The following is a 27698-nucleotide window of genomic DNA, read 5'->3' as shown; positions in this document are numbered from 1 at the left end:
CAGTGATGACAGGAACACAATGCTTTGATATGTATTTTATTTTGGAATCGATGTCCGTTTAGCCTTAATTCACCGGAGATAAATTCAAGTGACCTATTCTTATCGCCATTTATCCGTCGTCGTGTGTCCGTAAACAATTCATATTTTCCACTCCTCCAAAACTGCTCAAGCAAGTTCAATGACATTTTTCACAAACCTTCTAGGGAAAAAGGCAAATCATAATTGTGAATTATATTACCCCAAACCCCAAGTGGACTGTAAGAGGGGCCAAAAAGGGGTACAATTTTGTAAAATTTCAAAATTCAATGCTCTAATGTGGTAGAATAAAATGTCCTTCGTAGCTAGAATGGTATAGTTTTGAATGGCATGGTAATGGAGACCCAGCTTTTCTCCTAGGATGGGGTCAAATCTACTATATAATTTGTAAAGGGAAATATTTCAGTATTGCATTGTAACTATCCTATATCAAAATAGTGTTTAGTATTACACTGTAACAATCCTATCTCACAGTAATGTTTAGTATTACACTGTAACTATCCTATCTCACAGTAATATTTAGTATTACACTGTAACTAACCTATCTCACAGTAATATTTAGTATTACACTGTAACTATCCTATCTCACAGTAATGTTTAGTATTACACTGTAACCATCCTATCTCACAGTAATGTTTAGTATTACACTGTAACTATCCTATCTCACAGTAATATTTAGTATTACACTGTAATTATCCTATCTCACAGTAATATTTAGTATTACACTGTAACTATTCTATCTCACAGTAATATTTAGTATTACACTGTAACTAACCTATCTCACAGTAATGTTTAGTATTACACTGTAACCATCCTATCTCACAGTAAATGTTTAGTATTACACTGTAACTATCCTATCTCACAGTAATATTTAGTATTACACTGTAATTATCCTATCCTCACAGTAATATTTAGTATTACACTGTAACTATTCTATCTCACAGTAATGTTTAGTATTACACTGCTACCATCCTATCTCACAGTAATATTTAGTATTACACTGTAATTATCCTATCTCACAGTAATATTTAGTATTACACTGTAACTATTCTATCTCACAGTAATATTTAGTATTACACTGTAACTATTCTATCTCACAGTAATGTTTAGTATTACACTGTAACTATTCTATGTCACAGTAATGTTTAGTATTACACTGTAACTATTCTATCTCACAGTAATGTTTAGTATTACACTGTAACCATCCTATCTCACAGTAATGTTTAGTATTACACTGTAACCATCCTATCTCACAGTTATGTTTAGTATTACACTGTAACAATCCTATCTCACAGTAATGTTTAGTATTACACTGTAACCATCCTATCTCACAGTAATGTTTTATATTACACTGTAACCATCCTATCTCACAGTAATGTTTAGTATTACACTGTAACTATTCTATGTCACAGTAATGTTTAGTATTACACTGTAACTATTCTATGTCACAGTAATGTTTAGTATTACACTGTAACCATCCTATCTCACAGTAATGTTTTATATTACACTGTAACCATCCTATGTCACAGAAATGTTTAGTATTACACTGTAACCATCCTATGTCACAGTAATGTTTAGTATTACACTGTAACCATCCTATCTCACAGTAATGTTTAGTATTACACTGTAACCATCCTATGTCACAGTAATGTTTAGTATTACACTGTAACTATCCTATCTCACAGTAATGTTTAGTATTACACTGTAACCATCCTATCTCACAGTAATGTTTAGTATTACACTGTAACCATCCTATCTCACAGTAATGTTTAGTATTACACTGTAACTATCCTATCTCACAGTAATATTTAGTATTACACTGTAATTATCCTATCTCACAGTAATATTTAGTATTACACTGTAACTATTCTATCTCACAGTAATGTTGTGTATTACACTGCTACCATCCTGTCTCACAGTAATGTTTAGTATTACACTGTAACCATCCTATCTCACAGTAATGTTTAGTATTACACTGTAACTATCCTATCTCACAGTAATGTTTAGTATTACACTGTAACTATCCTATCTCACAGTAATGTTTAGTATTACACTGTAACCATCCTATCTCACAGTAATGTTTAGTATTACACTGTAACCATCCTATCTCACAGTAATGTTTAGTATTACACTGTAACCATCCTATCTCACAGTAATGTTTAGTATTACACTGTAACCATCCTATCTCACAGAAATGTTAAGTTTTACACTCTAACCATTCTATGTCACAGTAATGTTTAGTATTACACTGTAACCATCCTATCTCACAGTAATGTTTAGTATTACACTGTAACCATCCTATGTCACAGAAATGTTTAGTATTACACTGTAACCATCCTATCTCACAGTAATGTTTAGTATTACACTGTAACCATCCTATCTCACAGTAATGTTTAGTATTACACTGTAACCATCCAATGTCACAGAAATGTTTAGTATTACACTGTAACCATTCTATGTCACAGTAATGTTTAGTATTACACTGTAACCATCCTATCTCACAGTAATATTTTATATTACACTGTAACCATTCTATTTCACAGTAATATTTAGTATTACACTGTAACAGTCCTATCTCACAGTTATGTTTAGTATTACACTGTAACCATCCTATCTCACAGTAATGTTTAGTATTACACTGTAACCATCCTATCTCACAGAAATGTTTAGTATTACACTGTAACCATCCTATCTCACAGAAATGTTTAGTATTACACTGTAACCATCCTATCTCACAGTAATGTTTAGTATTACACTGTAACCATCCTATCTCACAGTAATGTTTAGTATTACACTGTAACCATCCTATCTCACAGTAATGTTTAGTATTACACTGTAACCATCCTATGTCACAGAAATGTTTAGTATTACACTGTAACCATCCTATCTCACAGAAATGTTTAGTATTACACTGTAACCATCCTATCTCACAGTAATGTTTAGTATTACACTGTAACCATCCAATGGCACAGTAATGTTTAGTATTACACTGTAACCATCCAATGGCACAGTAATGTTTAGTATTACACTGTAACCATCCTATCTCACAGAAATGTTTAGTATTACACTGTGACTATCCTATCTCACAGTAATGTTTAGTATTACACTGTAACCATCCAATGGCACAGTAATGTTTAGTATTACACTGTAACCATCCAATGGCACAGTAATGTTTAGTATTACACTGTAACCATCCTATGGCACAGTAATGTTTAGTATTACACTGTAACTATCCTATCTCACAGTAATGTTTAGTATTACACTGTAACTATCCTATCTCACAGTAATGTTTAGTATTACACTGTAACTATCCTATCTCACAGTAATGTTTAGTATTACACTGTAACCATCCTATCTCACAGAAATGTTTAGTATTACACTGTAACCATCCTATCTCACAGTAATGTTTAGTATTACACTGTAACCATCCTATCTCACAGTAATGTTTAGTATTACACTGTAACCATCCTATCTCACAGTAATATTTAGTATTACACTGTAACTATTCTATCTCACAGTAATGTTTAGTATTACACTGTACCATTACCATCCAATGTCACTGAAATGTTTAGTATTACACTGTGACTATCCTATTTCACAGTAATGTTTAGCATTACATTGTAACCATCCTATCTCACAGTAATGTTTAGTAATACACTGTGACCATCCTATTTCACAGTAGTGTTTAGTATTATACTGTAACTATCTTATCTCACAGAAATGTTAATTGCCACCCTGTAACCATCCTATTTTACAGAAATGTTAAGTATTACACTGTAACCATTCTATCTCACAGAAATGTTAAGTATTACACTCTAACCATCCTATTTTACAGAAATGTTAAGTATTACACTGTAACCATCCTATCTCACAGAAATGTTTAGTATTACACTGTTACCATCCTATCTCACAGTAATGTTTAGTATTACACTGTAACCATCCTATCTCACAGAAATGTTTAGTATTACACTGTAACCATCCTATCTCACAGAAATGTTTAGTATTACACTGTAACCATCCTATCTCACAGAAATGTTTAGTATTACACTGTAACCATCCCATCTCACAAAAATGTTCAGTATTACACTGTAACAATCCTATCTCATAGTAATGTTTAGCATTACACTACTACCATCCTGTCTCACAGTAATGTTTAGGTTTTCGTATCCAGGTCTTATTTTCCATTTTCATCTTTTATAAACAATGAGACCATCATGTCCGGGCCGTATTTATAGATGCAGATATACCTGTTGCGCCATATTGGCGTTGGTATGCATGTGTTTGTAATAGAGGGTTACCCTCCCTCGTACATCTGTAGTGTTCAATCATACCATTCCGCATTGACCTGTCGAGGAACACAAATAGTATGCAATTAGAGAAGGCCTGAAGGCCGTCAAAGAAACTCTGCATATATAGAAGGAACTTGTGGACGTCATGGAAAATAGGAAGACGAGAACTATAAGTTTGTTGGTTTACCACTGCCATGCAGAACCTTGCTGTCCCCCAAATTTTTAACACATATGTCAAAAGCCACAGGTAAACAAAGTTAGCATCTTCCACCCTCAAGCGATTTTCAGTCCTTCTTGGTAGGTCTGATCTGGTGAAGCCCTGCAATACAAAATAAATGAGTAAATTTAGACATGTCTTTTTTTCTGTGGTGTTAGATTCATCTCATGGATAAAATTGTTATAATATATATATAATAATAAATAGACGGAAGAAAACAAAGTTTTAAGTATGGACAGTTATTTTTACTCCTATTTAAGTATGTAGACATATATGAATGTTATTCAACGCTGCATGTGCAACCAATGAAATAATCACGTGACTTAAGTCTAAGTTGAGGTGGTCAAGAGGTATTGCTGCCTTTATAGACCGAAGATCAGGTGAATCGGATAAACTAACCTTTGAGTCATTTTTATTTGAAGACCTAAAATGGGACCGTATACATGGACCTCATAAACCCATACAATGTCTTACATATGATTCGCTTATGTGTATAGGATGCACACTGACTTATTAGCCCTTCCGGAAATTCAGCGTTTTCCACGAATTCTTCATTGCATGTAATGATTCTTTGAACGGAGGGATTTCCAACTAAATCGTATTTCTTATTACTAAAAAGTAATGCAAAATCGAAACATACATAGAGTATCCAATATTACTTTTCACATGTCACATGGAAACGAAAAATTATATATTAAATTATCTGTTTTAAAAAATTCTGTCAAAGTGTACAAGAACAATCTTTATCTAGTTTCCTTAGACACGCATATCAAGATAATTTTAACACGTATAACTTGATTTGAAATAACGTCATTTTTAAATATCACCAAATATGGACTATATTACTCCGGGAAGATGTTGAAAATGGATGAGCTGTTGGCTTTAAAGCTCAACCTGTCCAACAATATGACTGTCTACGATTACCATTCTCCTTTTCCGATGACATTTCATTCAAATAAACTATATTGGAATCATATTCCCTTTCACTGATACTAAGTACTCATTGAATTTACGGTTATCACAAAAAAAACTTGTATGTTCTTTCTACTTGATGTAATAACAATGTTATAAGTACATATATTTTTCAATTTCCCATTTTTCTATTGTGACTTATCCAAAAGATTCACTATTCTTCATAGAAAAAATCTTGTATTCCGAAATTGACATTTGAAAAATGTTTAGATTTTAAATGCTTATTAACATACCAAAGCACGAGACTGGTACAAATAATCGCGTTTTCACAGTAATCATCAATATATAATCTTTCAACATTCCTTCGGTCGCACTTATAATACTTTTACAAAGACAAGCATGAGCTCATTTAACCACACGGAGTCTCTTAGATTGATGCTAAATTCAAACAAGTTACATTTATGTTAACTTGAGTTGAGTGTTCATTGCATTGCACGCTAATTGTGATTATATTTACGAAATATTGAAAACTTGGAACGTGTTTAATAAACCTGGTACATGTACCATTCTTAGAGACGTTTCATCAACAACTGAGAGAACAACAGATAGTTTACTTGTTAGTTTGAAATCTTGACGGCATGATCATCTCATTGTCAATAGCATCGCATCTTATTGCGGTAACATATGGATACGTGCAATTTATTGATATCATAGATGTATTAGTACTTACTCTCCTTCGAAGGTAAAACACCAGCAGGACAAAGAATACCATACTCGTGACGTATATAATAACATCCCATCCTCTTCCGGCAAGGGTCATCCATAAATAAGGTAACGCCGGGTCTTCAAAACACACCTTGATCCAACACCACGGACCCGTCCCGATACTGAAGTTTTCCCCTAGCATGTTATAAGACAGTGCAGCCATCGTAATAGCCCCTGCATGTGAAGTTAATTTGAGTTATAAACCTCGGGGCATAAATATTTGGTGATAGTTTACAAAAGAAGAAGAGTAAGTAAATAGCAACACATGGCAACGTTTAGTTATTTCCTTAAAGATGCTCCACCGCTGACAAATGGTATTTTTCCACTATCCAAAATCGGAGCAGATGATTTAGTATTTTTCTTCAGTTACAAAAGTTACTTACTTTACACCATTGAAAAGTTTGAGCTTCTAATTTTAATTCAAATAAAAAGTATGAAAAATAATTAATTGCATCCCGAAAAAAATCCGTGGCACTATATCCTATATGGAATGAAGTACTGATTGCACATGCACCAAAGGCAAAATAAATTCTTTTATATCATTTTTTGTGTTAATTAGACATATATATATATATAATTAAACACCAATTATTGTTCAAATGATGGATATCATTTAAGCTCTGTCAGCGGTGGAGCATCTTTTGAAAATGAAAAACGCAAAAATAACATATTAATAGAATTTGAACAATGGAAATGGCGACCCGTGTGACTGCAGATAAGTAAACGCAAACACATTTGTTAAAATTAGTGGCACCTTAGGTGTAATAAAAGTTAAATGATGTAGTCTATATGATAGTTGAGATCTTTTATTGTGTTAATAGCAATTGCTGTTGTTCTGGACTTCAGATAAACTAAAAACGTTTTACGAATTTGCCGCCATATTTTTTAGTCAGTTTCGAGTAACAGCCAACCCATTAATGAACTGCTAACAATTCAATTACAATAAAAACCGTTAAAATATAACTTCCATAAGGATTTGACTGAGAGTAAGTGTTTTTTTTTAATCTTGTGATGTTGATTTAAACAAAATACATTTATGTAATAATTCACTTAAAATGTTTCTCTGATGAAAATAAACACAATCAATAGTTTTGCACTAAAATCCTGTGTTAAGATTTCTGATTACCTTAAAAGAAAATCACAATAAAACATGCAATAAAATAGTTCTTTTTAGATATGTAAGATCAATAATGGGATTGATAAGAATTATACGTATGCATTGTATAACTTGTCACTTCTGAGTTTATGGATATATCTATTGATACCATGTAACTCCTCGGGGTCAACCCCATAACACATCTGAACTAAGTAATATCTGCACGAATTGTTTACGTTCTTGTATTGAAAATGTATGTACGATTACATATACTACTTTTACCTGTATAGAACTACATCAAGACTACAACACTCACATATAACGACGTGTGTGGTGAACTAACCCTTGATTTTTTTATACATCATATGTATGCACACTTAAACAAGTTGAAACATTCATCAGTATATCTAAAACGTAAAGAATTTTGTCTCTTTAAGATACCAGAAACACTCACACTGAAACTTACCTGGTAATCCCCAACATATGACATGTGCCTTGAGTTCACTCCATGGTCTCTCTGGATCGGTCACAGCGAATGTTGGTCGAAGGCTGACAATCAGATGAATTCCGATCACTAAGGACCAAAACAGTGACGCCATACCAGAAAAGGTTGTGATCATGCTCTGTGCCACACACATTTCATCGGGATTCCTACACAATTGTTCATGTTCTGTGAAATTGATAGCTCTCTTCTGTTGATGAATCAATGCATATCTGATAGTGCCAATCAAGATGCCTATGGCAGTCATGGTATCCGCGACTGTCAAATACATCAAAAGACGTCGTGTTTGTCTAATCCTTGCGTTTCGAACTTCTACATTATACGTCAAAAATATCACGATAGCACCAAGAATTGAAAGACAACTACTTGTGCCAGAAAGAACCAGCGATACGTTGTCCAATAGAAGGATTGCTGCCGGCTCCAGAGGAGACATGGTCGATGTGTTACTGATGCTAAACGACATTCTGTAACTTGCTGCCGCTTCCTTTTTCTCCGTCAAGTCTGGTTTGTTTGATTACAGAAGAAACGTATGTTGTTTCGCTGGGTATTTACAAACGATATATTTATAGAACTCAAACAAAATAGGCCTTCACCTTGCAAAACGTAGGTAGTGATGTGTGACTAGCACGGGAAGTTAACCAAGTGAAAGGATTGTATTAAGTGGTTGGCGTAGGGGGTTCCCCATTTTAAAAACGAAAGTAAAAACACGTATTCTTATGAACCCATTAGTCATCATATATTATTGTTGTTCATAGTTGTTCATGCTATTTATCTTCATAACAAAAAACTCTTGAGTAGGTATCTATAATGTACGTTGATAATATCTTTGCTTTCTTTATACGAATCTCAGGGATATATAATGTTGTATAGCTAGATATCAGGACCATAACTTATCACATGTATTGTTTATAACTTAGAATACAAGATAACTTAGTAATATATCATCCTGGTTAACACTCGCCTCCATATAAAATCTTAATATATACAAAATGATTCGATATGTTTTACACAATAATGCGTGAACATTTGTTGTTGTTGAAAAATTACGATTTAATGATGATTACTTACATCCATCATTCATTTTATTTTCTATACTCTTAATACTTCTGACCCTTGAAAATTGTCCGGTGTAGACATGTAGTATATGAATATATTATATTTAGGGTATGTTTGTTAAAATGGACACAATTTTCTCCCATACTTCACAGGGATATCCCATGATTGCTAGGAAAAGATTAATATAACCTTACATGGGTCTGTGAAGTGGACAGGGATATCTCAACCAGAGTGAAAGATTTTGGCCGGTCAACCCGAGGCTTGCCGTTGGTTGACGGCCAAATTTTTTTACTCGGGTTGAGATATCCTTGTCCACTTCACAGACCCATGTTTGATTCTTTTTCTCCCATACTTTGTAAAAGAATGATGAAATTCCACTTGAATTCCAGGTTTTTCATCGCGCCATTATCGCAGGAACGTCGTTATGCGTCAAAATTGATGCCGTCATCTACAATGCGCGCCGCAGTTACGCCGCATGTATTGATGACGTCACGTTATTTTCTAGCGAATGTGAGCTCTTATACCCCCTGTGTAAGATAGAGATATCTTTTCCCTAGCAACCACGGGATATCCCTGTGAAGTATAGGAGAAAAAGATATCTCTATCTTACACAAGGGGGAGGGGGTGTAGACAGCTCACATCATCATTTTTTCTACTAAGTATGGGAGAAAAAGAATCAAACATGGATCTGTCAAGTGGACAGGGAAATCTAGCCCGGGTGAAAACATTTGCTTGTCAACCCGAGGCTTGCCCAGGGTTGACGGCCAAAATCTTTTACGAGGGTTGAGATATCCCTGTTCACTTGACAAGCCCATATTTGATTCGTTTTCTTCCATACTTTTTGAAACATTACGAAAACATAGTTAAATAGAAACATTTCCAAAGCCATCATAAGAACTTCGAAATGCGTAAAAATTAATGACGTCACCGACAATAGTCACTGCATGTAATGATAACGTCACGTCATTGTCTAGCGCGTGTGAGCTGTCTTTTCCCTACCCTGTCTTTTTCCCTATCAACCGTGGGAAAACCCTGTCAAATATGGGAGAAAGAAATATCGTTTGTTATTAATACAGCTTGTGACATCACCATAGTATAAACGTCGATTTTCTCGATAAAAGACTTGACCAAAATGGTTCTTTCCTTAATGCAATACATTTCTAGTCATTACAATGTTAGATTCACAAACAGCTGCATCCGAGGTTGCTATTTGTATATCTCATATCTTTAATACTGATCTCAACAGAACATAAAACACAGAATTAGTGTTTTTATTAAATTGATATATAGAGGATCTTACCCGGGTGGCCATGTAATATGAAATCTATCATACGAGTTCAATAATTGGCATGTCAAATTATTTAATGAGTTTAATAAATTTCGTATCATATAGTCACGAGTATAAGATTATATTAATCATACAACGTTTATCAATAGAAATGTAAGTGAAACTTTTAATTTTGTCTTTTATTTATATAAAACAGTAAATATCCGGTTAGGGTGTAACTTTTCCGTCTACTATGACAATACGACGTCATATATAATTTATGATGTCAAAACTACATGTGACGTCATAATTGTGTTATTACACGTGTATCTTACGATATTTATGATATGGCCGTATGATATGACTAGACGAGCCAGTTATGTGATAATACTATTTCCGTACTATACCATCTGGGACGATAATCATAAAATGTATAAGCAGTTGAAATCGATTACGCAGTTATAACTAGTTGTAATTAAACACTTTTAGGTATAATTGGGGCATTTGACTTCAAAATATTTTCTTGTACTTGTGTTAAATCGTACTGGTAATTGAATGTAACATCTAACAAGCTGTTGCATTCGTGGTGGTTAAATTATATTCTTAATTGTACAAGTGGATTATAACGTTTGAGGACAGTACGTGAATTCGTTAAAGTAAATACAGGTATAACTTCATAATTATAAAGATATGTTCGGCTAAAACATAACAGAAAGCTTAAAATTCGAGTTTTTGGACACGGAAGATAAAAGTTTTATGAAAGAAAATTATTTTCATGTATATACTGTGCAGGGTTCTAACGCAAACGGGACACATTCAATCACACACAAATAGAGGTAACAAAAGAGTTGGCTGTTGTATGAATATGAGATATACGTGGAAGTTTTGTTTACAACACAAGTAGATTTGTAATTGTAGCCAGGCAAGTCATTACGCACACAAAAACGAAATACAGAATACCATTATCTAGGTTTGTACGATTACATAACAATAATAACAATGATGATAATTTATTATTTTAAATGTATCACACACTTTTACACAACATCACTTCGTCTGTCAGTGATCGAACTTGGGTCCCGAGATATATTGCGGCTAGTACTGACTAGAGTTACATACTCCCCTCCAGAAATGATCTCGTCCTCAGGTTTCAAAGGGTCACAGAGATTCCTCCGCGGGTATCGTTGAGTGTCCCTACATGGACGCCAATGCAACAGAGTAGGCACTTTAATAGATTTAAACGCTACCTCTACCAGGGATTGAACTCGGGACCTCTGGGTTACTAGCCAACTAGACATTTTACTAGACGCTCAACCGATCGAGTTATAGTGAAGTTCTCTCTAGCCGAGCGATATATTGCTAGTATTAACCAGGGTTTAGAAATTACTGATGACAGTATAGCACAAGAGATCCTCGAGGGATCTTGGCACCTATCAAAGAATGATCTATGTCTGACAATGGAAAGAGGGATATATATATATTTTTTTTAAACTTTAAATATCAAAATCCAATTGCTGCCTGTTGGCCGTCTTTTTGATGGATCGTTTCCAAAATGCAATATTTGAATTGCTCATTCAAACTTGTGTATTGACAATATAAATGTATCCGCTTCGAGTCTAGGTATCCTCTGGATGACAAATAGCAAGTCCTGAAAAATAACAAGAGATCCCAGAGGGTTCTTGGCGCCCACCAAAGAATGATATATGTCTGACAATGGAAAGAGGGACCTTTCCCTGCTTTTCAAACGTTTCCAAACATACTACATTTGAAATTTAAGACAGATCGCTTCATAACTTTCTGAGAAACAGTGGTGAAATCCAAGATGACGGTCGGTTGGGCATCTTGTTGACCGATCAGTCCCAAAGGTACTTTACACAAATAGGGCCTTAGGGGAACCTACGCATGGAATTTGAGAGATATTTCTTCAGTAATTTCATACCAATCTTGTTGACCGATCAGGTACCAAATGCAATATGCAAAACTAGGGCCCTAGTGGAACCGACTTATGAAATTTGGGACAGATCCCTTCAGTGCTTTCTGAGAAACAGCGGCAACAAACTTTAATTATCTAAATCCAAGATTGCGTGCTGTCTTCAATTCTTTTTTGAGAAATAGTGGTAACAAACTTCAACTTCTAAAATACAAGATGGTGGACGGTCGGCCATCTTGTCGAGGGATCAGTCTCAATTTGCAATATGCACAACTAGGGCCCCAGAGAAACCTAAATATGAAATTTTAGAAAGATACCTTTAGTGCCTTCTGAGAAATAACGGTAACAAAATTTCACTAGAAAATCCAAGATGGCAGCCATCTTGTTCACCGATTAGTTTCAAAATGAAATGTGCACAACTAAGGTCCTAGGGGAACCTATATATGAAATTTGAGAAAGATCCCTTCAGTACTTTCTGAGAAATAGTGGTAATATACTTTAACTTTCAAAATCCAAGATGGCCGCATGTTGGCCATCTTGTTCACCGATAGGTCTCAAAATGCAATATGCACAACGAGGGCCATAGGGAAATCTAAATATAAAATTTGAGAAAGATACCTTCAGAAATTTTTTAAGAAATAGCGGTAACAAATTTTGACTATCAAAATCCAAGATGGTCCCAAAATGCAATACATGTATGCACAACTAGGGGCCCTAGGGGAACCTACATATGAAATTTGAAATACAGTCCTTTAGTGCTTTCGGAGAAATAGCGATGACAAGAATTGTTAACGGACGGACGGAAGGACGGACGGACCAAGGACGAAAGGCGATTTGAATAACCCACCATCTGATGATAATGGGCTAAAATCTGTGCCGTCAACAGAACAAGAAAGAGTATAATAAAAAAAAGGTGAGGTGTAAAAATAAGATGTTCCGTGTCAATTTACAAACACAAATAAATTATTGACGAAGAACTGTTGAATTATCATTCCATTTCGAAAAAATATATTTATCATAAAGATGCAGCAAACATGCAAGCGGAAACCAGGATTCGCTCAAATATCTTTTAACGCATATACATATTTATTTATTTTTAATGTTTTCAAATAGATGAGACGAAAAAAACAGAAACCTACCTCGTCCGTCAGTTTTAGCACCATCTGAAGATAAAATGAAAAATAATAAATTAGCAAGTGGGACAACTTTTCTTTCATCATTCCATTACAAAAACTGATTTTGTCCTAATCATAATTTATGATTCATAAGTGCATATTACAACATGACTATACTTTTTTCTGTATTTACATTTTGCAGTTATCTACCCTTGTGGATACTGATTGTGACGTCATGTGTTTTCGAGCGTAACGTTATATTTTCGGAGAAAACAACGTAAATTGCGCTCACAAAATAATGATGTAACAATCGATAAATTCCCGCAAGGCCAGCGAGGGAGCTAACTCTGCAATATGCAAACGGAGGATTATAGTACATTTAAACATAAATTGTTTTTCTGTGTTTAGACAGCATTGCAGCATCCCCCAAATATTTCAAACAGTGTTATATTGTTCAATACACATGTGGATTCTCTTGAATATTAAAACATGAAAAATTGTAGCTTATCGTTCAAGTCAGCTAATGAATCGCTAGCTATTTATCCACATCCTATGCTTGTGCACGAATCTGCTTTTTCGAATGCCAGATTGCCAATTAAGCCGTCAGTAATAGTGTGAACTATCAATCAATAATGTTTAAGATCCTTATGCGTGTTTTATACACAAAATAACATAAAATCCCGTCAACAATACATACATAAATGCATCTTTTCTCAGTTATACATAATCAACACTCATAATAAATTATATTTACAACTAATCTGAATAGGTATCGGGTCTCTGTTTATGTATACAGCAAACAACAGTAGTTTGTATGCGTATAAATCATTGCAAAGTTGAAGAAATAAGAACGTTATTTAAAAAATACAAGACGTTCATTGGGCCTGTATTGCTCACCTGATTTCGAAAAAATGCTTTCTTTCCAATATTTGGCCCCACCCCTCAAACCCCTGGGGGGCAAGACCCGCGTTTATGCAAAATTGGTTACACTTCACCCTTATAAGCTTCAGACCAAATCAGAATCAAATCTGTTAATTCCAAAAGAAGTAGATTGATTTTAAAATGACATACTTTCACAGGCCCTTCGGGCAAGGTGAACTAAACATAAAGATATCCATTATATTCTTCTTGGTCTTACAACTAACAATATCAATGCATCAGAAGATGATGTTATAAATCTAATCATTAACAGTACATTTACAGATGTTTAAGATGTTTTCATAAAACCTTAAATATAAATGCATTGGCAAAAAGTAGCAAAGAATATCAATATACTCATAAATACATATCATATGTTCAAAATAATTTTTGAAAACAAAATTAAAAAAAAAACTAGTTGGAAGCTTTTCTTCAACTGGATATCTGAACTCTTGTAATACATAATGTAATACATTTTCTTCGTACATATAATCCACATCTCGTCTCTATCTACCTATACAACTATTCCCTGTTCAATATATCTTCTCTGCCTCTTCTAATTGCCATATATATGTCTGAATGAATGTGGGCGTATGGAAAGTTCTGATTGAATGTAATAATGTAAATTCTGAGGTACATGTATATAGGAGTTATTGTGTGTACATGCGGGTGTGTCAAAGTCTGAATGTGAATGTTTATGTAAGTTGGTACGAATTTTGTTTTCGCAGCTATCATGTTAAACTGTTTTCTACCTTTGTCTGTATTGTCTATAAATTGAAAATGATTTCAAAAAAAAATGTACGTTATGTACGTACCGTTGGCAGACTTTATTAGGGTTTCTTTTTCAGCAGTCTCGTCAGCTATGGAGGATAAAAGATAAAGTGATTAACTAATGTGCAAACTGTTGCAATTATCAGCATATGCATTATAAAGAATAAATATACTGCTGAAGCGTTCTTTAAACTGCAAATAATGAATCAAATTCTACACTAAATTTAATACATTTGTATTTTGATACTTTAAATGTTAACCATACCTTAGAAATAATGTTTCTCTTGCCAACGCTTCAGATACCTTTAAATTTGTGCAGAAATTTATATTATTGAGTGATATATTTATACAAAGAGTTAGGAAAATGTGTTTGTTATTTTAAAATTTGTGTTGTATGCTTTACATGTTTGAATAAATATTTATTTATACGGCATTAAAACAGTTGACATGTCGAAATAATCTCGCAAACACTTACCATTGTCTCCCTTGGAACAATTTTCAGTTAATGCTAAAATATAAATGTATAAGGAATGAGTGTAACGAATAGGTTATTGGATCATTACTGGAATAAAATAAAAATTGAAAAAAATAACAACAACAAAACAAAAACAAAAACCAAAAGAACATAGCGAGCGGGGTCAGTGTTACTATAATACCGTCGTAAATTGATTGATTTGTTTGCTTGATAAAATTAACGTCCTATTAACAATCAGGGTCATTTTTGGACGCCCATATATGCGATGTGTTGCGTGTGTGAAATGCTTGGTGCATAATTTGGGAGACTGCGGTGTACTCATGTTGTGTCTCCTTTGTCTCCTTTTAGACTTCTAATAAGGAATGGTGCTATCCTTGTGAAGCGTGTCTCCGAAGACACCAAACAAGTACACCACACACGATCACTTTATACTGACAACGGGCAAACCAGTCGTCCCACTCCTGTTATGCTAAGCGCTAAGCAGGAGCAGAAACTACCATTATTCATCGAATATGGTGTGTCACAGCCAGGGGACATATAATAGAGCCTATCTAACAGGGGCAAGTGGTCAACCGAAGCGTAAACGTGAGGTGGCGTCATGGAAGACATTAGGAAGACGAAAATCAAATAGAAAGAAGAGAATATATCATTAATTTTGTTGTGTTTTACGATCATGCAATAGGGACATCAGGCGCAATTCTAACGCCCTATACCTGCAAGGCAGTTGTTGTTTTATATCAGGGTGTAGGCCAAGTGTAAATAAATACGTTTTATGAAATTAATTTTATCACAAACTGTTCAAATATTTTAATTTGTTGTAACAGGACCGAGACGGGTCCAGTTTGTATAAGACTTACAATATGTAACAATAATGATTTATTAATACGATGTACTAGACAAGATATACAGGGCCCAACAACAACGAGACTAACACATACATTTACAAAATATCCCCCGTCAGCCTCTCCACACCCCACCTTAAACTCTACCATACTATGATTAGGAACATGCCCCTTTCTGCTTACTACTACCCACCTCTAAAACCTATTAGGCTCAGGAACTTAATCCTTCAACACACCGCCTTGAAATGGACAGAACATCCCTCTATATACCCGACAGTAACAACACATGCATGATCGACCAATAAAAGACGGAACACAACACAGGCGCTCGATATAATGACATAACATACACTACTGCTACACTTGGACAAGACACACACGCACTCTTACACCTAGCACAGGACTACGACACCATAATTTTCCCCACAAACTACTTACAAGCCCTGCTACATTGTTTTATGAAAATGAAAAAATATATGTTACATACATGTAAAACACGGCAAACATATTGAATACATATGTATCTATATTCTACCCACCTTCAGCGACTAGATTGAGTGTTTGCAGTTCATTCATACCAAGATTAGTTGCTGAATTGAAAAAATATAAACCATAAGAGTATTATTCAATATTACAAAAGATCTTCATTTCCGCAGTTTACATAAGAATAATTCAGAAAAAGAAAAGAAAGTGTGTATGCTCGAGATAGGTAGAATAAAGACAAAGGCTGTTTACTGTACTTGCTATCCTCCTCTTGACAATCCAAGTAAAACGATATTGTTGACATAATAAAGCTGTTTAAGGATCTGCTCAGGTGAATAGGCAAATTGTTTCTGATGACTAAGTATTTTTTTCTAATACAGATTTTTGGAAATAGGAATTTATACAGAGGTTAAAAATGTAATGAAAATAATATGGCGGTTTGTTTGATTTTGCGCTATTATGAATCAAATATAGCTATTTGAAGATGAAACTACCATTTTTAACATTTTTTGATAGTCCTTTGCGGTTTAAACAGAAAACAAGTTGTTATTTCTAAAACCATCCTTAACATAGGGGGTAAACGTCCTTGATTTTTTCACCAGTTACAAAATATGTTATTGTTCAGCATTTCTTGCTAAAAATCCAAATCACTTATATTCACTCTAATGTGAAATTAAAACCAATGAATTATAATTTCACTCTATAATGCTTCTCATTTTCATCTCAGTGAACCTAGAAAAGATTTACAGCAAACATTAACTTGATATAGCTAAAACTGTTGTTAAAGTAAGTAGGGTGAATTTCACATCTCTGCAAAGTGTTAGAAATGAACCTTTTCAAAAAATTCTTAAAATTCGATTATGAACAAATCTGCAAGCAATAGAGGTCTTTTCCATATGGCACCTTTGAGAATCGAGGCAATTAGATTTTGAAAATTACAAAAACTCTTTGATTAATAATGAAACATTTATAAGCTGATTTGGTTTTTTCTGCACAGTTCTTTTAATTTCAATTTATTTATCTATCAAATAAAAGATTAATTTTTGAAAGACGATGAAAGGTTGAGTGAAAGTGATTTTTGTTTTTGTTTTTTGGTTTTTTGGAATGAATGTGATTAGTCATATATTACATGTATTTAAGTGATAGAGCCCTCCTGTGTGGGGACATTTGTTTATATTTTTGAAGGCTGACCCTAAGGCATCAACCTTGGCAGCCTCTAAAATAAAAAAAAAGAAATAAAAAATATGATATGAAGGTTCACAAAACAAAAGATTAATGTTGAAACGATGGTAATACATTCGAATGTGATCCAATCATAAGATTGCTACCGACATTTTATCAAACATATAGATAAATTATTTAAATGAATTGAAATAGATTATCTAGTTCACTTCAGTATTACTTTTCACCTTTCCAAACCTTAGAGACCACAATTAGTTTGTCATGGTGTGCATGGCCATTCAGAACCAATCAGGTATTAACACAAACACAGTAACAAAATAAGTAATATCGTTACGTGTGACGTTTTCGTAATAAGTTATCCTATGTTTTAGATGATTTTGTTTTGTTTTTGGTTTTTGCTAAAAAGTCGAGAGAGAAAGTTGACTACACACCTTCCTCTGCATCAACCTCTGGTTTTCCTTCTTCCACTACATTTATTTCTTCACTCGGCTTGTCTGTCATGAAAAAAACAATTCTTATTCCACGGACTTGTGCAGATATTAGGCTTATCAAACAATTATTTTATATATTTAAAGTAAAAAGTCGGGCAAAGAAAACCAGTCTAAATGCGTTCATTGGCCTTCCAAAAGTTCTCACATATTAATACGATGGTCTAGTTCTGCTTACATTTCCCAGTTCTGACCATTGAAATAAATAAAAGTTGAAGCATTGAAAGCGAGGCTGCGTGGAAATGTAACCACCGATTTAGTCAGCCGGGAGGACGTTTTAGGATTCCTATACTTAAAATTAATTTCTTCGTACGTAGACAGATTTTGACGAGAGATATTCTATTTCTATTTCATAAGGATTATACTGGATAGATTCACACCATTTTTACCGACTTTAGCCATCCTTGCTCGACTGTTCACTTTAACGGTTTTCCCCCCAAATAAAAAGTAAGTCCATTCTTCTTTTGTATATTGAATGGAATGGACAGATTTCATTGATTAAAGTATGTTCGATTGGATAGTATCATGGAATTGATTCGAAAATTTTTACCTGTCACATAGGCACAAAACGTGATTTGTAAATAAAGGTTAATAAACAAACCCGTTCCTGTTTAACTTACCACTGAATCTCCTTTTTATAAGATATGCAGCAATAAGAAGGACTATAAAAACAGACACAATGGGTGGGATAACTTTGATGAATCTGAAATGGATTGATATATAATGTTAAGTGTTATTATTCTCTTTTCGACCAAAATTGTCGATAGTCTTTACACATTTTATAAAGAATCTATTTTTCGTCTGTCCATTATTATTTCCTCTTATATTGTAATAACTTTGTTGAAATTGTTTATTGTCAGAAAGAAAACAGTTTTTGATCAGAAACGAATTGGAATTAAAGATCATATGAATGACCTGATATTCAGTTACTGTTATTAGTGTCATATGACATGTACATATAGAGATTTTCATTGTCTGCGATGAGGAGGAAATACGAAATATATAAACATTGAAATTATGTCAGGATTCAATCAGACAAAATGGCTACCACTGCTGCTATTTTACGACACATCCGGTCATTGACGTTGTCAGTTGTAATAATAATTTAAAAAGTATCTGAATATGCGTTTATTTAGGGCAATATTTAGTAACCCTTCTCAAAGGTTTAAGTTTACTCGTGCAAACACCAATCTAAGATTCAATTCACAATTATATTGGAACATGATAATGAACTCTTATTATGTATGTGTCTAAAGCTCTTTCTGGCGATGGAGAAGTACCACGCAAAGCAATTTAATACTTCCATTTCATTAATATATTACAGCAAAATGAAATTCATCACATGAAAGACTTACAAATTATCTGTGTTCGCTGGAGGTTGCTTAACCATATCTAAAATAAAAGCTTAGGGTTACTTATGACAAGCAAAAATGACCCAAAATAAGTCAAATGTACTGCATTCATCAATGATAACAATAAGCATTTCCATTACACTGAGGACATAGCCCAACAGTTAATAAAACAAATGCATACGTTTTTTATCGTAGCATTAGCGTTACAACTAAGATGTTAGGACTGCATTAAAAATGAGGAGGATACATTAAATTGTATTTAGTTAGTCTGTGTGCGAAAAAATGCCTTCATCATAACGAATACATCCCTTAAATATAGTAAAATTATCCATGGTGTGTTCAGTGTTGTTGTTTTATTCTCAATATCTTTTGGGTGCATTAATTCATACACAAAAATGAAATGACATTCCCAAATGACGCGAAACAAGCATCTTTGAAAACGAATGTCCGTCCGATTTTTGTCTATGACTTCAGAAACCCAAAACATATTGAGAATAATGGAATACTTCCTGGAAATCCCATTTTGGACCCAAGATTTCATAGAGATGTGAATGTTTCGGAGCCTGCTGATTGGGTATTCAGGGCGCATCAGTTTCAAATGTTTAATGTGTGGGTTGGGCAATACGTGTAGATGTAAAATGTATAAAGAAATTTTAAAATTCTGTCAAGTGAGTGTCTGACAGGGGAAGTAATCAATATTGGAATTTCGTGAATATTTTGGTCAATTTTTGGTGCGGAATTCAACATAAGATGGCATCCCCACATAAAAGTTTAGCAAAGTGGTAGATCTTAATTTCTTTTTATTTACAGGTATGCGAGATGCCATTCTTCAAAATTAGTGACAGGTGACCAGACTTGCAAACTCCATTTAACCTGGACAGTGGCAAACGTTAATATATCGTATATAACGAAATCATTTGGTTCTGCGGTCTCTGTATGTATAACTTTATATTACTTTCGTTTCATGGAAAAATAACTCCCAAGACCATAACCTATAAAAATGAACTTTACAATGGAAATAAATTATTTACAGGTGAACTTACCGTTATCTGCCTTTGTGTGTACCATGACTTGCCTGGCGTCGCTCAGTCCTGCGATGTCGCCAGTTCGTACTGTGAACTGATATGTGGTGTTGGCTACAAGGCCTTTGACGCTGAGTACAGTCGTTTCCTTGCCTTTGTCTACAGTAAGAAAATAATGTTATATTGATATTCAATACGAGAATGGAAATTATATGCTTCACTTCAGATAATGCGGATTTATTTCGTATATGTAAATTAGGACATTTATATTGGATTTCCTTTTACCTTTCTTCTGTTTGTGGTGTTTTAGTTTCTCTTTTTAACATTATTGTCTCTTCCCTGTTTGTTTCACTAGATTATTTACTTAATATAATTTTTCATACAAGATATTAGCTACGTCAATTGTTACATAATACAAGGGCAATACCAATTTCTGTCTTCAGAGATCCTTCTTTATCATCGGTAAGATTCCTAAACCTCAGAGAGATGTTCCCCGAATCCATGGCACTGTCTGGCGTAACCTCTAGTGTACATGTTGTTTGGTTTATATCCATTATGGTCACAGCAGGGGCCGCTCGAGCGGGAACTTTTGAAAAGAAAAATATGACAATCATAACAATAAACACTAATCGATGAAGCATACAATGATGACTTTTATCCTGCTCCTAATCTTATCATTCTCCACGAGTCAAAATTAAAAGAATCTCATTTGATTTTCCAAAAAAGAAATGCATGAATTCATTTTGTTTTTGTTTGCTCTTACAACAGATTAGAAATCAATATTGCGTTACCTGGCTCTTGTGTCTGCAGTAAAATTATGGCAGGATAACTAGTGCTAACGGCATTGGAAGTTGTAACTGACAACCGGTAACTCGTGTTGGCCTCGAGTGTTGTAACATGGATACTGACACTCATTATAGCCTCGCCTACAGAATAAATAAATATAACTGGAATGGGGAACATAATGCATATAAAATGCTGAACAAGTATATATATATATATATATATGAATATATATGAAATAAAAACGACTGATTTGTAAGTCAGTCGTGAGTCGTTATTGTTCTTATTTCTTATAGATTTCGTCCGTAAGGATTTTTCTTCAAATTTATTATGAATATATATGTATATATATAAGGATTATGACATTTAAACTTCATCTTGAAGGTTTGTCATTATCCCAGAAGAAGATATGTCAATTTGTGTTATCGGGTTCAACGATGTTTGTTAATGAATTACAGAAAACTACTGACCTAAATTTTCTGTAACAACACGATGGTATTCCCCTGTTAGAGTATCCACAGTCAAGGTTACATTGTACTGGCCAGTCTCGTTTTGACTCCGAAAAGTCTTGATAAGGAATGAGGTAGGTTGGATATCCTCAATCATCACTAGAGGAGGTGCTCGTATACTAACTGGAAATAATTGGGTAAATTATAATCACACAGGTTTCTACTCTTTCAGAGCTATTAACAGTAAAAATGGTCATATAAGTATTGCTTTTAAATATTTATGTCAAACAAAAAAAATATTGGTAACATAGAATATTCAAAACGTCCGATATTTTCTGTTTAAAAGATAGACAAAGGGACCCATTAATAGTATCCATTATGTTACAAATACTATAAATTATTTCAATCTATTAGATAAAAATTATATGTAATTATCTTTGAACATTGAAATTTGGAGTAATATTTCAAAGCATAAATAACCTACCTTGTGTGTCTTTTTGAAGACATTTTCGGTCATCGAAAGCACTTCCATTGTGAACAATTATGTCATCTAGGTTACATCTAAGCGAAGGAGAAAAAATTCGTAACTGATGAGTTGGCTGACTAGTGACGAAATATGATGGTTAACTAGCAGTCCCAGAACGATGGCAGCTATATCGTTTATGTAAAGCGACACCAATTGTATCATGTGAATTGTAAGGGCTATTCAATATCCGTCACTAATAACTACTATTTAAAGGCCCACTACTTTTCCGAAACGGCTTTTAATTTTTAAAATGGGAATGTAAAACAAGATCAATAATTTTGTAGTCTTAAAAATTATTAACTTACCGTTAATACTACATTTATCATCACCTTCTGAACAATTTGATTAAAATAAATGAAATATTTATTTTCATAACGCGGGTCGTATTATGCTTCCCGCCGTCGTCCTAAATACCGCGCGGTAGTTGATTATCACTGCGCCAGACGGCAAAACAGCGAATTGACTCTCCACTGTTTTCATATATTACGCAGGAAATCTTGCATATGTTTGGTGTCGTAACCTTATTTTAGGTCATCGGTATGTATTTTCTGATGTTATTAATGTTTTTTAAGAAACCTTTATATTTTGTTCCGGAAAGGTAATGGGCCTTTAAAAGGATTCATCTTATTTAGCCTTTTCGATTGTGATACAGGTAGATGACAACCAATACATGCCAAGAAACAATAATCTCAAGAGAGATAACTCCAACATTACGTCAATTAATTCTTACGTTAACTTTGTCTAATTAATATATTTACATTAATTTTGTCTCTTTAATACTTACACTGTTTTTGCTGTACATTGACTGTGTTTGAGGTAGAATTCTTCTTTACAGTGACATATTGCTGTAAACCAATGAATATATTGTGCACTGTCGATAAGTATATACATGTATATATGTTATATTAATGTTATATTATGTAATATAATTGCACAGTTGAAGCATTTTCACTCACTTGCGTCAATAAGGTAACGTGTATAAAAAATATATAATATTCACTTTAGACCTACATAGACAACGTTTTAAAAAGAGAGTTGAATAGATGAATACAAATGAATAAGACTTTCATAAATCTGTTCTTGTCATTATACGGTATGGTATTTCTTTAATCTAGTGTAGTGATTTTGGAGATACAGATTGTTTTATTAGAATGGTTATATGTTTGGTAGAGATAATATATATATTGGTACGATGCGGGTTAATTCTACTCGAGTTGCTTCCCTTTAGTTGTAGTGCGTATATTGTTAGCGCTCTGCCATTTAAACCCTATAGTTTGCCAATACACTGAAAGTCAGTTGTTCACAGGTAGTGGATTTTAGGTAGAGACGTATATGGACAATTTCGGTCAATGTCGCATTGCGGACAAAGCCTTGGTCCATATTAGGCATGATGCTGATCTATCATGAGCACGTGCATACGTTTAAGGTTTGGATTGGTCAGTAGAATAATTTGGGAGTTAATGAATATTAATTGTTATTGAAGCGGTATAAAATGAGGTGCGCGCTATACATATCAGAGTTTTTCATGTAGTTTTAGAAGTCAGTGGAAGAGCCGTTACTTTGTGAGGATGGACTCGTAAATACTTATGTGAAAATGGTGTGAAAGGATTTGGCCAAGTGTGAATGTACAATCATGGAGCAGTGTGAACTTTTAACTGTGTAATGTGAACTTTATCGATTGTGTCAAGTAGTTTATCGCACCACATTTCATCCCAAAAAGAACTTATACGTCTCGTCGTCGCTAACACGTAGGCGGTCGACGTTACACTAGAACGATATATTCATGCAAAACAAAACCAAAAAGTAATTAAGATAATTTACTACCTCTATATTTTACTTACACGAAATTAACAATCTCGTTAGTAGGTTAATCATTAGCAAACTACTATTTTTCCACATTTACAAAAACTCGCCCAGCTATGTGCTGTTTTTTTTTAGATTTTGACATCTAGAAGCTAGCTTAAAACTTAAAACACAATGCTGGACCGGGCATGCTTGAAAGCTCTCTATTGATAAATATATGCACTGCTAGTAAGTAAACAAATCATAAAATTAAAACTGAATGCATATATTTGTAGAATGTTTAAAGAAAAATCAGGATTCAAGCACATGTTAGAAAATTGTACCAATTATCTTCATATCTTATCTTATCTATTATGTACCAATTTGGGTAGCGTCACGTTATAATCTTTTTCTTACAACACAATCATTACAATAAATTCAACCACATGTGTTTGAAGTTTTGTCAGTAATATATACCATAAACATATAAAATACCCCCTTATACTTTTAACAAAATGGAGAGGCATGTCTGCATGATAATAGTATATGTTATTTATTTTATGCCAAACTTCTGTTAATTAATGCAAGCACAAGAACTATACAGAACGCCAAACTTCTATTAATTAACACACAAACGACAACAGTATTAACTTACCATAGTCGTCCGGAATCATGTCAACCGGACAGGCTATATATGAGCATGCGTACTCAGCTCCCCCAATATATCCTCTAGACCTGTCACAAACACACACCGTCCTTCCGTCGGGTTGTTTCACAGGAATTGTTTCATCTATTGAAATAACCATCAACGTTATGTAAAGTGTCCATTTATATTTAAAAAAAAAACATGATCCAATAAAACAAAATCCACTATAAACTCTGGAAGTGGATACCTTATGGATGAAAAAGGTAAATATTATACTATTTTTCATTAACATATCAAAATATCAAAACAATAAATCAATTTAAACTCCTAGAGTGTTGCTGGAAACCTAAAATATTCTAAAATAACCACAACATTCTGTATTTCATTATTTGACAACTTTCCATTGTGTTTTAAACACATGAAATCAAGCCGAAGACACTTCATAGCAAAAAACATTCTTATCTTATTGGTATCATGGTAATAAAAGTTTAAATGTATATGTATACAAACTACTTGACAATTACGATTCAAACTCCAGAATAACTACCTACCAGCAAAATCACAGGAAAAATTTGTAACCTGCAACAGGATAAATGTTAATTTATAAAGTTGTATGCCTGCATGATAAAAAATAAAGTTTTGTTTGTAATTACCCATAAATACACCCATAAAACGTCAAAGCCATGTATATATCTAATATAACATCGAAGACGTATAAAACGCCTATCAAACGTCAAAGCCATGCTTAAAACGTTTACCAGTACGTGTTATCAAAGCTGAATTTTTAGATTTAATCATGCTGATTTCGAATTACAGGCAGGTGAAATAGGCATTGAATTTAACAAATTACAACTTTTGATCAGTGATTAATTCCACAAAATCAAACAAGGATATACTTACATCCTGAACAAAGAGTAGTGATAGTAAAAGCAAATAACGTAATGACTGTATCTGGTCCATTTCTTCTTGCTCTCGCGATTTCACTAAAAGAGGTTAAAATAAAAATCTGGTAATGATATCCATACACTAAAACCACAGGGACCTGGCATTAAAATGTTTAACCAATAGTATACTGGTTAAAAATTTTCGTGTCAAGTCCCTGTGACTAAAACTGACGCTGCAAACTTGTTATTAACACGGAGTTTATATAATAACTCATAGGTTAAGTAAATTGCATATCAAATTGAATACTGATGAACAAATGAAACCTAATGCAAGTACACGTACAATGTAAACTTGACTTACAATATAGGTTGAGTTAGTCTTAAATCGTGAATAATGTATGTGACAATTCGCATGAACAAGGCCTAACCACGCAATTAGTAACACGCCATTGAAATGGTATAGAGATTCACAAACCTTATCATGGAGTCCGGTGATCGTGTTAGTTGGTAAATGTACTTGAGGTAGGGAATACCCTTATATGAATATAGCAACAATAAGAAGGGAGTGTATATCTATATTTAGAACTAGGCGGAACTAGTATACATGACCCTCAAGCTTACGATGTCGAACATTCTTAAACAAGTTTTTAGCATTGTGTTTACGACACTATAATGTATGATATACACTATATACATTTTGTATAAACTTTAAATAATATGGATTAGGCGTATATGTTTAAACATACATCCAAGGAAGGGCTAAGCTAACTGTATAGAGATGATGTCAGTCCTACCAGGCAAAATAGTAGTGCGTACATTATCTATATGATCTTACATGTTACTAATGAAATTCTTATAAATTATCAGTCATACATGTGCTCCTTTCTTATACCACAAAACTGTTGTCGTGACTTAAATCTTTAATACATTCGTGGTTTTTCCAGACAGAATGTGTTCAAACGTTATTAGTCTACATTAAAATCAAAACACTAGATTAATATGTCCATGCATTGAGGAAAGCAGAAACACATTACTGAAAAAAACACGAAAGACCGATATGTCAAGTCAGTTCACTTGAAAAAATGCATTTGGTTGCCATGGCAACATTTTCTTATTAAATCAGTTTGAGCATGTTCATCCTGTAACAAATAATGATTTTGTTTTAAAATCATTTGACTATGCTAGAACAGGAGTGGAGTGACAATTACATGAAATTGTGACATAATTGACATTTTTGTAGCAGATGTTACACCTGTATACTATCTGAGTTAGATGTCACTCCTGTTATTTTGCTGTCTCTTAAAATGGCTGTTAGAACGTAAAAAATGAAAAAGCAATGCTGAACTCTAAACGGTTGAACAAAAGTACTTAGACTTTAGTACTAAATGCATATCTTCCCTAGCTGTGTCAGTTCTATTACATGATAGATGTGTCCCTCTTGTCACACAAGGTAAAATAATCTTTTTGAATAAAACCACTTACCAGTTCATCATAAGGTTGTGAAATTAGAAACATAAGAGGACTATTATATATTTTAAGCATATTGTCAATTAATTTACCAGAAGTACAAGTGTGAACTGCATGTATTTCTCCCTTCTGTTGTCCCTCCTGATAAAATGGAAGATATAACAAAAAAGACCGTCACAGAAGGGACATTTTATGAGGTGTTTCAGAAATTCAAGACTGTAAAGAATCTTTGATTATACAGACACGTACGTCTATTTGAAGCGTGTTAATGCAATCCAGGCAATGTATATATTTTTTAGTCTCAACATCTTTAGTTTTTACAGAACACTTGTAACGGTATACATTTTTCAAAATGTACACATCCATTTTTACGCACCCATTTTTTCAATTTCTTGTTGTATTTAAGACTTCCATTAAAGTTTTAACTTCTTTCAACTTCAGTA

At 33.7% G+C, this 27698-nt stretch overlaps 2 protein-coding genes across 7 annotated transcripts in view; both read right to left on the bottom strand.

Moving 5' to 3' along the window:
• Nucleotides 1-23: 23 nt before the first annotated feature.
• On the bottom strand, nucleotides 24-9079 carry LOC138322127 (G-protein coupled receptor 157-like). Its single transcript, XM_069266185.1, has 3 exons — nucleotides 7782-9079; nucleotides 6185-6393; nucleotides 24-4644 (listed from the first exon to the last, which is right to left on the bottom strand). Exons 1-3 carry the CDS (start codon nucleotides 8278-8280, stop codon nucleotides 4249-4251), a joined length of 1104 nt encoding a protein of 367 aa, XP_069122286.1. The 5' UTR covers nucleotides 8281-9079; the 3' UTR covers nucleotides 24-4248.
• Nucleotides 9080-11134: 2055 nt separating this feature from the next.
• LOC138322093 (uncharacterized) overlaps nucleotides 11135-27698 on the bottom strand; it is a 32701-nt gene continuing 16137 nt past the window's right edge. The window contains exons 1-18 of one of the 6 annotated variants that reach the window (XM_069266150.1): nucleotides 26264-26329; nucleotides 25805-25887; nucleotides 25456-25483; nucleotides 24914-25048; nucleotides 23261-23321; nucleotides 22435-22511; nucleotides 21972-22133; nucleotides 21510-21644; nucleotides 21146-21304; nucleotides 20740-20877; nucleotides 19700-19736; nucleotides 18965-19047; nucleotides 18288-18350; nucleotides 16731-16781; nucleotides 15350-15382; nucleotides 14919-14963; nucleotides 13210-13233; nucleotides 11135-11788 (exon numbers count right to left, since the gene is read on the bottom strand). In XM_069266150.1, coding sequence (XP_069122251.1) covers nucleotides 11757-11788; nucleotides 13210-13233; nucleotides 14919-14963; nucleotides 15350-15382; nucleotides 16731-16781; nucleotides 18288-18350; nucleotides 18965-19047; nucleotides 19700-19736; nucleotides 20740-20877; nucleotides 21146-21304; nucleotides 21510-21644; nucleotides 21972-22133; nucleotides 22435-22511; nucleotides 23261-23321; nucleotides 24914-25048; nucleotides 25456-25483; nucleotides 25805-25864 — 1323 coding nt within the window. In that variant the 5' untranslated portion in view covers nucleotides 25865-25887; nucleotides 26264-26329 and the 3' untranslated portion in view covers nucleotides 11135-11756. The other 5 variants (XM_069266155.1, XM_069266162.1, XM_069266169.1 and 2 more) reach the window with 5 other exon arrangements.

The sequence above is a fragment of the Argopecten irradians genome, chromosome 1 (genome assembly GCF_041381155.1).
Source record: "Argopecten irradians isolate NY chromosome 1, Ai_NY, whole genome shotgun sequence".
Lineage (NCBI taxonomy): Eukaryota > Metazoa > Mollusca > Bivalvia > Pectinida > Pectinidae > Argopecten > Argopecten irradians.
This window is presented reverse-complemented; position numbering and strand designations above follow the sequence as displayed.

What these genes read in the sequence shown, in the direction of transcription:
- LOC138322127 (XM_069266185.1), bottom strand. Translation starts at nt 8,280, where the DNA reads ATGTCGTTTAGCATCAGTAACACATCGACCATGTCTCCTCTGGAGCCG. An exon ending in CATATGTTGGGGATTACCAG is followed by an intron (nt 6,394 to 7,781) that starts GTAAGTTTCAGT and finishes CTTCACATGCAG; the next exon opens with GGGCTATTACGATGGCTGCA. An exon ending in TGTTTTACCTTCGAAGGAGA is followed by an intron (nt 4,645 to 6,184) that starts GTAAGTACTAAT and finishes TTTGTATTGCAG; the next exon opens with GGCTTCACCAGATCAGACCT.